The sequence below is a fragment of the Trachemys scripta genome, chromosome 2 (genome assembly GCF_013100865.1).
Source record: "Trachemys scripta elegans isolate TJP31775 chromosome 2, CAS_Tse_1.0, whole genome shotgun sequence".
Lineage (NCBI taxonomy): Eukaryota > Metazoa > Chordata > Testudines > Emydidae > Trachemys > Trachemys scripta.
In genome coordinates, this window is record NC_048299.1 from 149,439,948 (window position 1) to 149,454,196 (window position 14,249).

Consider the following 14,249-nt stretch of genomic DNA (forward strand, 5'->3'; position numbering starts at 1 on the left):
GCCGGGCACTTCCCCTCCCGGGCTCCGGCGCAGGGTCCGGAGGCAAGGGGGCTGCCCGAAGCCGGTAGCGTTCAGGCAGCCCGGCTCTTAAACAGAGCCGCCATTTTCCCGGACATGTTCTGCTTTTTGGCAATTCCCCCCGGACGGGGGTTTGAGTGCCGAAAAGCCGGACATGTCCGGGAAAAAGAGGACGTATGGTAACCCTACATTTCTGAACATGTTGGCCTATGTCCTGTGTATCTTTATAACATCTCAGGCTAGAAACAAGCAAAGTAAAATGTTCTTGAGCACCATCAGCATGTTAACTGAGCCAAACAAAGATGCAAAATTGAAGTAAGAGAAGAGAATCTTTTTACTCAAACTGGAAAAGCATCTGAACTTCAGGAAACTTCTCCAAATCAAATGCTGCATTTTTTGACACCAACCCATTGCCAATAGATACAGTTCACGTTTATATTTTCTCATTTGATGTGCAGTAGAGCCCTGCAGCAGGACCAGGATCCCGCACGACCCGCTGCCATAATAGCAGGAGCAGGTTGGAGCGGGATTAAAAATAGTCCCAGGCAGGGCTCTAATGTGTGGTTATTTTCCCACCTGAAATACTGCATCTTTCCAAACCCTCTGGCATGCATATACTATATCAAAGGGTACTGAAAAGGTTAATTACACTTGCAAGAAGAGATGGATGAAGTGTTTGCAATGAAAGTTGGAATCACTTTAAATTTGTGATTTAAAAAAAATCAGTACATACAGTATTAGAAATTATTTCATATTGCCCCAACTATGAAACTTTTATGAATTTCTTCAAAAATCTGCTGTTTTGCTAGTGAAAATTAACTGATTTCTGTGCAAAATGTTAAAGCATAGCTAAAGATGGCTTCAGAATATTTTTTAAGCAAACAGAAAAAGTTAAGGCTGGTCATTTTCTCTGCTTCCACAGAACAGCCAATTTTGAGGGGGCACCAAAGAAGTCTGAAAGTGAAATTCTGAAATCTTTCCTGGACCCCATGTTAGTTCAACATCACTAATGACCATTTCCATAGTCAGGGAATTGTGCGATGGTAGGAAACGCTGAAAATCAATAACCCCCGAGATGTTGAAATTTATTGGTGGCCACGTTAGAACTGGAAAATGCACCAGGAAATTTTCATTACTTTGCTGCAAGAATTGACTCAAAAAAATAATCGTGTACACTGGACTGAATTGGTACACTGGAGATCTGAGTTCTGTTCCTGTCTCTGCCTTGGACTCCCTGTGGGACCGAGGGCTAATCTCTCTGGCCCCTACTCAGCCCAGTGTAAAAACCAGGATTGGGTCCATGTTCCATTGGTTTGTTTTGGTTTGAAGTCCTTACTCAGTATCTATCTTACCTATTGAGATAGATATGTTAAAGATAGATAAAGAGAGAGATCTCCTATAAAAGAAATAAAAAAGCACCTTTCTATTTATTTTCATCTTTTTGGACTTCTGATTGCATCCAATGGGCACATTAAGTGGCTATGGAAAAGTTCTGTATATGGAGGCCACCTAAAGTTAATACAGCAAAGAATTGTTACAGGAGCTGTTCCTCTAGTGGTATTGTCTAGCTCCAAGATGACACGGAGCCATGTGTTAGTCTGATGCCATCACTCTGTCAGTCAGATGGTTAGGATTCAGTGTGGGTGGTTGGTGCAGTTTAGAACTTCTGGATAACTTTTCTTCTCCTTAACTAACTTGGCCTTGAGTCTGAGGCTAAATATAAGTTAAGTATCTAAGGTTTGTACACATCAGTCTTCTATGAGGAGACCTAAAATGGGTGAGGAGGCCTGATTGACAGAAAATGCTGAGCACCTGCCCTCTGAAAATCAGGCCCCTTTACTGTGTCCCTAGTTGGCTAGCCAAAATCACTAGTAGTTTTTCAACGTCTTGGTGCATCATGCCCCTTTCCAAACCAATGTATCTGTTGGCGTGAGAGCAGTTGATCTCAGTTATTTGTATATGTGTGTGTTTTGGGGTGGTACTAACTGAAATCCACCCCCCTTCCCAAACTATCTCTTTGCGGATTCTAAATGGTTCAATAATGTCTCAGAAAGGGGAATGCATGTCCCCCTGATCTCTTCTGTGTGGGTCAAATCCTGAATTCCTGGCTCAGCGGGGGTGCTAATTGAGTTAAGGGCTAAGTGAAAACGAAATAAGAACCTTACAAGCTGAACCTGTATTATTTCTAGCTTGCATGATCGCTTGCTAAATATGCCACAAAACTCTGTCTGCTCAGTCCACAGATTTCCTTTTTGTGTGTGTGGCTCCCCCTTTTCTGCACAATTAAATCACTTGTTGAGATCTCAATACTTGGCCTCCTTTATGCATTTAGGGTAGTCTTGCAAGTCGGGAATAGACACCGAGTTATGTTGTTGCGCTATACAATGGCACTTTTTTTTTTTTTGGAACACTTTGACACACATGTTTGTTTGAGACTAAGCTCTTCTGCATTAAAGCGAGACCCTTCGTTTTAATCATTACTGAATGGATCCAGTACTAATGACACTTAATCGTTTCACTAGAATGATCTCCGTTGGTTTTGGCAGCTGAAATGAAAACAATTCCAAATACCATCAAAGGAGCTTATCCTCACACAGCATGTACGGGGAGAGTGTTTTGATATACAGGGGCGTGTTAATATCATATCATCTCCTAATGCTACATACGGTTCTGTAATCTATTCCCGTCTCAGTCTATGATCTCAGAAGGTAAAAGCCCAAGGAAGAAAACACAGAGACAAAGAGCACATTAGTCTCTGCCCCTGAAAATAATGGTCTGAATGTTCATTTCATCCATATACCTATATTAATCCTGACTTTCTTGTATTTTGTCCGCTAGTTTGAATTTGTATGCGACATCAAACATACCTTTTCACATATGTTCTTTCCAGATTTTTTTTTAACAGTTACTTAGCAGTTTATAGAAGGAAGTGAATGATCTCATCAAGCTGCTTAGAAATTAAAAAAAAATCTGTGCTTATTAATTATGCAGGATTAGTCTAATTATAATTCAGCAAATTAATTAGCGACAGAAGGTGTTCTGAAACATTGGAGTACATTTGCATGTTAAATGGAGAGGCTAGTCTGTAATATATGTAAATTTATGCATGGCTTCATAGTTTAATTTAAAAATTTGCAGCTGCATATGGTATGGGAGCAGGTGAAAAGTCAGTTTTAGTTTAATGATGCTAACAAACATTGGATGCTGTCCTGTCTTAGGGAAGGAATGCACCCTTATCTGCCAATCTATAAATCTGTCATAGGAATATAATGTTACATCAGTGTTCAGATTCAAGGTCATCAGTGAGTAGACCCATAAGTACAATAGGTGTAAAACTACAAACTGAATAGACCTTGGAGGAGGAAGGGGAAAGATGTATATGGATCCAAGGTGCTTGGATGTCAGCCTGCTTCCTCAGCAAATGAATGCATATTTATTCCATACAACAACAGTTTAGGGGCACGCAATGCTCTTGACTTCATAGATGAGTGAGAGCATTCATCTGAGTGATATCCACTCTGGCAGGTGTAAAATAGGTGCCTAACCTTGATTCTGTCTCCGAACATTCACGTCTGCCCAATGTTCCGATCTCCTGGAGTCACGGGAAAGTTATTACCAAGTGCTGAATTAATGGCAGGGTAGAGAGTTTTTATGCTCTGGCCTCTACCATCTGGCAGCAATAGTAAAAACCAGTGGACCAATCAGCAGCAAAAAGACTGTTGGTGTAATTGGTGTTCACAGTTCAGCCTAGCATGGATTGTTTTTGTGAAGGGGGTGGTGGAAGAATCCAAAGAGAAATTCACTGGGTTAGATGGGCATCAAATAACTTAATGTTGCACTTTCCCAACAATCATCACTGCACTGGAGAAAATGAATGGGGGTCAAATTCTATTCTCGCTTGCACCTCATGCAAATCTCTTTGTAGCCAATGGGGTTTGCAAAATATAACTCGGACAAAATAGTACTACAGACATCTGTACGGTGTAGCTACAAGGGTAAAGCACCACAGAAGAAGGTATAGATGTAACCAAAAATACAGAGCGCTATAGAAGTTGGCAGGGGTGTAACTGAGATTGTGTAGCACAAAGTGCAGATGTAATGGAGGAGAATTTCATCTGAAATCCCGTTCAGAGTTAGTTTTTGAGACACAGAAATGTCACCACTGTTTTTCTATTGAGAGGAAGTAGTAAAGGCAAAGATTGGGATGAGAAAGACATTCTTTTAATTCACAGCTTGATCACAGAGTTGCTCTATGATCTTGGGCAAATCTTTCTGTGCCTCAATTCCCCATCTGTAAAATGGGGATAATAATCCCTCCTCCCTCACTTTGTCTGCTTTCTCCCTTTAGACTATAAATTCTCTTATGATGTGACTACCCATCACCTAGCGCCTGTAAGTACTACTGTACAAATAAGAATAATATTTGAACATTCCTTTCCAACAAGCAGCCAGCCCAATCCCCTGTTTTTATTGACTTCCTGTGTACTGACTTCTGATTATGCTAAGACATTTGGTTATGGGCCAAATGGTGTGAATAATCTGGATTTTACTGAATAAATAAACTCCCAGTCATTGTCTTGTAAGTTACTGGAAAGTTTTGGAGCAGAAGGAAAACCCGAAGGAAAAAGGGAAACTGCTAATATTGCAAAAAGCCCTCAAAAGGCTTTTTTGGAGAACAATTGCAATTACAAACACGCTGTTAGTGTTGTGTTTCATTTTCAATTCGAGTCCATAGAGTTCAATTATTATTTTCATTAATGGTGTCAGATTTTCATCAGAGTGCAAAAAAACAAGGAGGTTTTCCTTGGAGATTCTCTTTCTCAGTGAGTGTTGCCATGCCAAATAACTGCATGCAGCACTGAGAAGTGCCTGTGTATGTCACAGGCAATGCACGCTCATACAATCCCAGTTCCTTGAAGAAGGGATCGTTTTGCAAGACCTCATAAGTGAATTGTTTACCAAATGGGCGAGAATTGGAGCCTTGGATTTATAGGTCTGTCGTTGTCCGCTGACAGTGGAACATCATCTATTTCAGAGAAGAAATTAGTGTATAAAGCAAAGAATGTGCAAAATATGTTCCTATAAACATCGCATTTACTGATATGTACATGGCTGGGTTTGGGTGATGTGCTGTACCTTTACATTTGATTATTGCTAGTTTAGAATTTAAATAAGCTCTTAAAAACACCCCCCGCCGCAGGACAGCAAGGAATGTTGTGTTTTATTCTACAGCAGGAGTGGCCAAATTTATTGAGCCACATACAATAATCTTCAGAAGTTTGAGAGCTACAAGACACACACGGCCTGCCCCAGAGGGCGGTGCCTGCCAGGCACGGGGTTTCTGCCCCAATGACCCTCCGTGGGGTGAAATCCCTTAGACCTCCATCCCTGCAGGGCAGAAGCCCCTAGTCTCATCCCCCCACCATGGGGCAGAAGCCCTGAGCTCCCCCAGCCCAGTCTGGTAAGTGGAGAATGGCGGTGGGTGGGTACGTGGGAGCATACTCAGGCCGCATTTGAATGGTAGAAGAGGTGCATGCGGCTCACAAGCCCCAGTTTGGCCAGAACATGTTCTAGAGAGAGACCGGATGTGTGAGAAGGGACAATTTTGTGGGTAAGGCACTGGACTGGGACTCAGCACAACTGCGTTCAGTTCCCAGTGCTCCACAGAACCCTTGGAGGAAATCATGTAGCCTCTCTGTAAAATGGGGGTATCAGCGGAGATCATGCTGGAAGGCTAAGGGACAAGGAAGGACATGGAGGGAAGAGAGGGGTAACTTGGTAGAGATGTAGATGACTGTGTCTGTCATAATTGGTAAGGATGGTGTCATGAAACTCATAGGGAAATGAAAGCAGCGGTTTGGGAAGAGGAAGAGCCTGAGAGCTGGGCAGAAGGAGTCTGAGGCCTGAACTGAGACTGAGCTAGGTCACTCAGTGGTGTGAAACGTCGTAAAGCTGACCTACACCCTGGGATAGACACTGTGAGGAGGTGGACAGAAAAACCCCTTCCGTCACTGTAGCAAGTGTCTAGGCCCGAGTGCTGTAACCCTTGTAGTGTGGACATACCCTTTGTCTAAACTGGGGAAAATAGAGGCAGGCAGAGCAGGGATTCAAGAATGTGGAGGATGGTTCCGGTACGTATTAGAATTGAATGAGGAGACTGGATCAGACTCTCTGACACCCCTGCTGTATCTCTGCGCTCCTCCCGCATGCAGGTCTGCTCCCACTGATGTCAGCAGGAGCTCTGTGCTCAGCACTTGCTCAGACTCGACACCGACGACGTAGGGCTGGTTGGAGAGAAGAAGTGGGGCTGCCGTTCGGTGCCCCGGTAGCTCAATCCCTGTGGATTGGAGCAGGCGATTTTTATCTGACGGGAGTGAAGTGCTCCCTGATTTTCCAACGCAATGTTGGGGGGACCCTAGAAAGGAGCCACAATGTGCATGCTTAAAAAGCCTCTCTTGTGCAACTGGAATCTCTGCATGGTCTAGTGCCCTGAGCACAGATCTGGGACTGAGTCATTTGGTTTCTATTCCCGAGGACAGCAGTGGCTCCCTCTACAAACCTGGGCAAGTTACTTGACCTACATGTGTCAGTTTCCACATGTGTAAACCGGGGGTAGGAGGTAGCAGCTAGCATAGAGAAGTGTTGTGAAGATAAATTAACTGTGGTGTGTGAAGTATTGTACAAATGCGAAGGGGTATTATTGTAGCATCCATCAGTACTTACACCAGTACAGTGCACGTATGACGTAGATTGCTGTAGTGAAATGTCCCATGCCTGTAACTCTTGAAAAAGTGGGTGGTCCTCTGACTGATAATAATCTAATAATCTGTGCTGACGTAGAGCAGAATGACTCCAGCCAATAATGTGCAGATTATACAGAAGATATTGAGATATTCATCAAGATGATGCTGATGATATCAGATAAATGCAATTAACCAATTTTAAACACCTACTTAAAATGCGCAAGACCCGAGTCCACACCAAAGCAGGAAATTCAGAATAAACCCTTCCAATTTGTCCTGTTGTTCCTTTTGTGTTGTAGCATCGGGTAAGGTTACGTGTCACACTGATCTCAGAGCCTGCCATTCCAAGACACACATGGGTGACTTAAGAGACGACTGAGACCCTGAGCTCAGAATTTCCTTGCTTTGGTGAAGTTGGTGTCAAACCCTTCATGTTATGATACTTCTGATGTGGTTCTCGGGGTGTTTAAAATTAATATAGTTACATTAAAACAAGGCTATTCAAAATAGCAGCACACCTTTTTTCTTTTAAATTAATTCTCTGACTTTTTGGTAACCCTTCAGTTTCTGGAGGCAGGATGTCGTCATCTCACTATCTCCAGTTACATGACAGCAGCATAGGATTTGCTGGAAAACATTAAGTAGGTACATTCTCATGCGAGAAAGTTACTAGGGCTGTGAGTCCAAGTTCCACAGCAAGCCAAATAAACCCAATTTGTCTCTGGATTTGCTTTTCAAGTGCTTTCTTTTTTTAATGCCCAGGAGAGCCACTTACAAGGATGAAATCACGTATCTGGAGTTCTCCTGATATTTCACCTCTGAAACGGCAGCACTATTGCAAGCAGGCTATCAAATGGTGAGAGGAAGGGTGGGTAAGGCAGAGGACTGAGAGAGCTGAGTTCTAATCCCAGCTTTAATCCCAGGTGGTGGGGAGCAATTCCTCCCCCATTTCTGACCCCCACTTTCCTCATCTGTAAAATGGTGACAGTCACCCACATCTGCTGTACCTCACAAGGCTTAGTGAGGCTAAATTAACTGAAGTTTATAAAACACTTTAGAAGCCACAGGATGGAGCTATCAAAACATGAAGTGTCATTACCTCTTTCTGTGGCTCCAAATGGGAAGATAGACAAGTCCCAAATCTTGTGGGTTTTTTTTTAATTGATTAAAAAAATTAACATCCTTCTGCTGCATGTTGGGTTGCTCTTTATTGTCCCAATCCAAAACTCGCTGGAGTCATGGAAAGACTGCCACTGACGTCAGTGGGCTTTGAACCCGACTCTTCTCAATCACTGGAGAATGGAGATTAAGGAAGGATAGGCATTGCCACAGCCTTCCACAGACACCGCCCCCCCATGTTGCATGGAAGCATTCCCATTGAAATGTTAGATCATGTTCCTATGGGATTAGGAGAGTGAGTGACGGAAAAGACCTGTTCTACTGAGTCCCACCCTGGCAAATGCCAGATAGGAGGCCCTGTCTGTAGCCGTTCGGTTTGCAGGGAGTGGCAGAGGCAAGAACTCTCCTTGCATGATGCTGTGTGTGCTGGACAGGGTCCCAGATAAAAGGTAATTGCAGGACATTTGGGCCCTGAAACTTAAAAGGGAGTGGGGCAGGGATATCTTTTTAAATGCCAGGGAATCCAAGAAAGTGGCCTCTCTCAGCCTGATCAGAATCCTGTTGACATCATTGTGAGTCTTTGGCAATGAGCTCGGGATCAGGTCCTGACACCAGCATTACCCTCTGCACTTCTGTCTGCATTCAGCTCCGGTTTCTGGTCACCTCCAGATCTCTCCACAATTCTGAGCTCATTTCTCTGCCCCCGGCTTCTTGCTCTGTCTTCTGGCCCTTCATCTCTTTCTCCCTCTCCCAATGGCATCCTTTCTGCCATGCCTTTCCTTACGGGTCAGAATGACCTCCCAATTAATCATTGCTAAGTGCCCTCCCTCTGCTTCTACTGGCTGCTAAAATCCTGCCTGGTCTTCAGTGCCACAAGCTGTAACGTCCATACGTTGCACTTCATTATTTCCACTGCTGTATGTACTTGTGTCATCAAACCATAGTGCTGTGAGGTGCTGACTGTCCTCAGCTCTAAGATTAATGGTAGCTGAGGTATATCAACACCTCAGAGGATCAGGCCTTTAGAATATGAGCATTTTGTAGAGCGGAACTGATTTCATTGGGTTTTTTTAAATAGTTATATTGTTAGTATTTTATTAGTGCTTAGATATGCCAGCTGAGATTTGTGCTTAGCTCTATGTATACCCTCTAATAGGCAGTCTCTGCCCCCAGTTTACAGCTAGGAAATGAAGGTCTGGGTAGATTAATAGATTCTAAAGCCAGAAGCGTCCACTGTGATCACCTAGTCTGACTTTCTCCTATACAGCACGGGCCATTAAGTGACTTGCCCAAAGTCCCACAAGAAGTTTGTGGCCAGGTTGAGAACCGAATCCAGGTCTCCTGAGTGCTAGTCCAGTGCCCTATCCACTAGACCATTCTCTGTTTCCGCATACGGAGCCTCGTAGAGGTACAATACTTACCAATCATTGGTGACAGCAGGATCCTAAAATAGATTTTTGGTAGTATGTGCAGGGTCTTCCAACATGACACCTCCAAATCCCTCCCTGTTTGTGGACAGAGGAACCGAATATGAGTAGGAAGAAAAACGAATTTTTTTTAAAAATGGTGACCCAAAACATCTCTTAATTATTTTTGATGTATATGCATTAAAATACCCAAGTCTTCTATAGCCCTGCCAGATATTTAGTGGTAGTCATTCAAAGTTAGCTTGCTTGTTCCTCAGTGCCTCGAACGCTGATATACAGTATGAATGAGCCATATTTCTCACTTCTTGGCTGGAAACTCAGCAGTCTGCTAAACCCATAGCGAGCATGGTCCTTATGGAGGAACAAAGTCCAGCTAAGAAACAGGGTCAATTTTTTCTTTTCTTGATGCATGTGTGGGTTAAGTCCAAAAAGTTGCTAAAGGTTCTAATTTAAAAAAATTAATAAAGCCCCGCTGTAATTCTCCGGTCACCCCTAAATCAACTTCATTCAATGTTAAGCCTTGCCTCCTCTTTGTTTTCCCCCACCAAAAAATTTCATTTTTATTGTAATGCCTCAATAAATATTAATGCCTTTCCCAGATGCAACCATTTAAAATATATATGGATATATATAATGACAGGCCGAATACTTTATACGGGTGCCCAGTTGCAGTTAAAATTGACTGGAAAATATCTGAAAGGAGAGAGTGAGCCACCTGATTTAACTGGAGGAAAGATGAAAATTCCTCTGTGCATGTGTTTAAGCCTAAAACCAGGGGGAAAACATTAAGCACATTAGTATATCCACTGGGCTCTAAAGAAAATATAACTGCCATAAGCCACAATGCAGGCAATGGCAGAATGATACTAGAATACTAAAATATTAAATACCCAGGCCAAGATTTTCAGGCCTAATGATTTGGGGGGCTCAGCTTAAGACACGTTAAAGTCTGATTTTCAGGGCGGGGGCTCAGCACTTCCTGAAAGTCAGGCCCCTTAAAATGTCTTGGGTGGAGCACTGCAAACCACTAGTTGTTGTTGAGTATCTTGGGGCAGATCCCCAAAGCCTCAGTGTGCTGAACGGTCTCCATTACAAAGAGGTCAATGAGAGATGAGGGCTCTTGGCATCGCCTGGGGGTGATCAGGCCTATAAGGAGCAATGAATGGTTTTCTTTAATTAAAAAAAAGAAAGTTATGGCCTAGATCTTCGGTTGGTCGCTCAGACTTCAATGGAGTTTTGCTGATTTACACCATCGAGGATCTGGCTCCAAATATTTTGGGTTTGGTTCCCTTCCTGGGTTATAGGAGACTCTACTTGGGTTGAATTTCTGTCTATTTGGACCTAGGTGGGGAGAGAGGGGAAAAAAATGAAGTTGGAAATAATTTTTCTGATTAATTTAGCCCTTATTTCTGTTTGTGTGTTACCCCCAAACAGGTTATGATTCTTAAGACTTTGTTTGCAATTACTCTATGAATAGTTAGCTCATGATTTCTTGGCAAATGGTCTCCAATATTTGTTCGGGGTAGTTGCTTGCTTCGGTCACATGGCATTATTTGTTTTCCCTGCTTGGATGACCTAAGCTTCCTAAACAGGAGAGGTCCCGTTGTTTTTTTGCAGATTATCTGCGAGCATTTGTAATTGTTGGAATGCAGCAAAAAGAGGGTTTGCAAGTGAGAGCGTTTCTGGCTTGAACTTGCAAATATTCACGTGTGCTAGTATGCACAATGTTTTTTCTTTCTGGAAACATATTTGCAAATAAAATTTTTCTCACCAAAAAATTCAGATAAAAGGGGCCACGAATTGCACACCAAATGGAATCAACAGGACTTATTTGCAAGAATATTAATGAATATGTTTTTGCTGCATTCACTTAGCTCTGCTCGTAAAACATGTATGATTTTTGGTTCTATGTACAACCAAATGACTAGGGCTCTGTTCATAGAAGTTGCCCTCTGACAACGGAGCATTGATCCATCTTTCACTGCTGAACTTGAATACCAAAGTGAAAAGAGACTGCAGTATGGACACTGTGCTTTTACCTTTATCACACAAAGAACCAAGAAGGTTCTATAATTGTGAGCAAGGGGAAAGCTAGCAGCAAATGATGGGGATAAAATGATTGTTTCACAAAGGAAAACTTGTAAGAAAATGGGTCAGAAAAGGTTCAGATTGGTTTAAAAATAATGGAACCCTTTAGTGCAGCAGAACCCCATAGGAGGGTATTTTTGTTGTGGGCCCATGTTTCTAATCTCTTCGGGGGTGGGGAGGGGCTTGTAGGGAGGATTGCAGTTGTTTATTGAGAGACACAGAAAGGAATCCGATTCCTAAGTATTTCTTTTGTGTGCTGGGGGGAGTGGATGTTTGAGAGGTGTAAATAAAAAGTGAGGTGAGGAAGCAAAGTTGATTTCTGGTTTATTATTATTATTTTGTTGTTGGTAAACCCTGGAAAATATACATCTTTCTCCTTTAAAGTTCTAATTCAAGGCATGAATGTGTGAGTTCTGAAGGGACTTTGGGACTGCGGTAAAAAATCGTTGTCATAGTAACAGAAAGGGAAATAGGCCTAGCTCACCTGGGACTTTAACTTACTGCAAAAGCTGAATTTTTTTTTTTGTAAGAAAAGCACTCAGCAAGTGAAATAAATAAATAAATTGTTCACTGTATTCCACGCCAATTCTTCAACTATTTAAAATCTCTCTTATACTAATGCTTCCTCCCTCCCTCTCAGAGCCTACACAAATTTGCTTGTCCCAGTTAAACCTGTTTTGTTCTCCAAATGTAAATGTGCTACTAGAACAGAATCACGGAAGTTGTTCATGTTCACGATGGAGGACACTTTAAATATTTCTCGTCCGTCACACTGGGATCGTGATAGCGTGGTTGGGGGGTATTTTGTATCCAAAAAGTGCAAATGTTTGCAAATATTCTGTTAACCCCTTACACTCCTGAAATTCATGAATCTTATCAGTGCAGCCATCATTAGAAAGATAGATTTGCTTATTCACATGGAAGACTTTTGTACTCAAGGGCCTGTTGAGAACAGGCTCTCTAGTGATAGCATGTCAAAGCTGTGCAATATCCAAGCCCTGTGGTTCACAACGTTTGGCAGTTTCTGCCTAGAGTGCTGGAGATGGAACTTACATAAATGACAAACTATGACCATGCAGAATTGTAAAGCATGAAGGATCGGTGTATTTGATAGAAAAAAAATCATTGATAACTTTAACAACACCAGTATGTTTACCTACTCTAAATCATCGCCTATATTCTGCATTGGGTCTGCTATATTCCCTTAACTTCTGTTTTTGTCACCCTCTCTCTTACGATTATGTAAGATTGTAATTTGGACTGTCAACAGTTCTGTTTATCTTTAATAAAACTTAGTAACTAACTGTCAACATGAAATCTGGTCAGCTTTTTTTTAATGAGCTTAAAGTAGTTTCAGGTTTTTCACCTGCCCCAGAGTTACCCTGCCAATTTTTTTGGTTTTTATAATAGTATTATCCTCTGATGTTGTTGCACAAAAGACCTGCACAGACAACAGAAGAAATAAGAGAAACTGGCTAAACACAAAGTAAGGACACTGCAAAAAATAGAATGCCGGATTCTTAGCAGGTATGAACCGGTGTAGCTGTATGGAGCTAGGCTGACTTACATCAACTAAGGACCTTGCCCAAAGAGGATATTTAATTTCCTATTTCATTTATAATCATATTAGATGGTACTTATAAGTAACAAATTTCAGAGAGAAATGTGATTTATTTTTAAGTTTTTCAGACAGTCTGTTTATATACCCTCACGTACATCGCTATGATGCACTCTTGCATCAATGCAAAGCAGGTAAATAATACTAGATGTTAGTTTCTTCTTAATAGAAGTGACCCATTCCTTTCTCTTTGCAGATTCTTCTTGAAATTTTTCCTCAAGTGCAATCAGAATTGTTTGAAAACAGCAGGGAACCCCAGAGACATGAGACGTTTCCAGGTAAGTGTTAGGAGACTTGACATTAAGTAAGTTGTCTGCTTTCCTTTCTTTTCCTTTTTTTTCACCTATATTGTTCATAATAAACAAGGTGACAGTAAATGATAAACCGCTTCAGATATTGTTAAAGATTTTCTTCATTTGCTGCATTTAAACCTTTTTTTCTTCAAACCTCCCTCCCCCCCGAATCCCCAAGGGGGGGCAATGTACTGTACCAACCAGTAGTGGATATTTGATTTGACACCCTCAGGCAAAGCACTCACACCCACAGCAGGGATCATGTTTGTGATACTTAGATGCCTCAGAATTTTTCAAAGTCGCTCTGTACATGGTACACAAGCATCCCTCCCTTCTATTCCCCACTCTCCCCTGCTTTTTAACTCGTGCATACCCTCCCTTTCAGCCTCTTTAAAAACAGCAGCCAAAATAGTCGTGGTCACTTTAAGATCTCGCACAGCAAAGCAACAAGACCCATGGGACAATGGCCCAGCTGCTTTGCAGAGAAATCTGCCACTGGTTTCATCATAGCTGTCGCTGATGTATTGAGAATACCAGCTAATAAAAACACAGAGGGAGGTGAAGTGTGTCAGGTTGCAAACAGTGGTGAGGAGAAAGGCAGATACAGTCTCTCCTCTCTCACCCCTAATCTTTTAAGCAACTAGATTTAATAAATAAATATTGCACCTGTAATTCATCCCTCACACAAATTATAACCATTTCTAATGCTGCCTGGAAGCACTGCAGAGCACTCTCTGTGGTTAGAAAAGTGACATTCTAGAGGTCACCGTAGTAAAGGACCATGCACAGAGAGACAATGTGGTCTAGTGTCTAGGTTACTGAATTACAAGTCAGGAGATCTAGGTTCTGTCCCTGACTCTGCCACTGACACTCTGTGCGACTCTGAGCAAGTCATTCCACGTCTCTGTGCCTCAGATTTTCCACCTGTTATCTGGGGATAATT

General features: G+C 42.2%; 1 protein-coding gene across 1 annotated transcript in view; it reads left to right on the forward strand.

Moving 5' to 3' along the window:
- The window catches only part of EBF2 (EBF transcription factor 2), a 171,899-nt gene that overhangs the window by 111,516 nt on the left and 46,134 nt on the right, over positions 1–14,249 (forward strand). Inside the window, exon 7 of the mRNA XM_034761824.1 lies at positions 13,210–13,291. Within this exon, the coding sequence (XP_034617715.1) occupies positions 13,210–13,291 (82 nt within the window). The remainder of the gene's footprint in view (positions 1–13,209; positions 13,292–14,249) is intronic.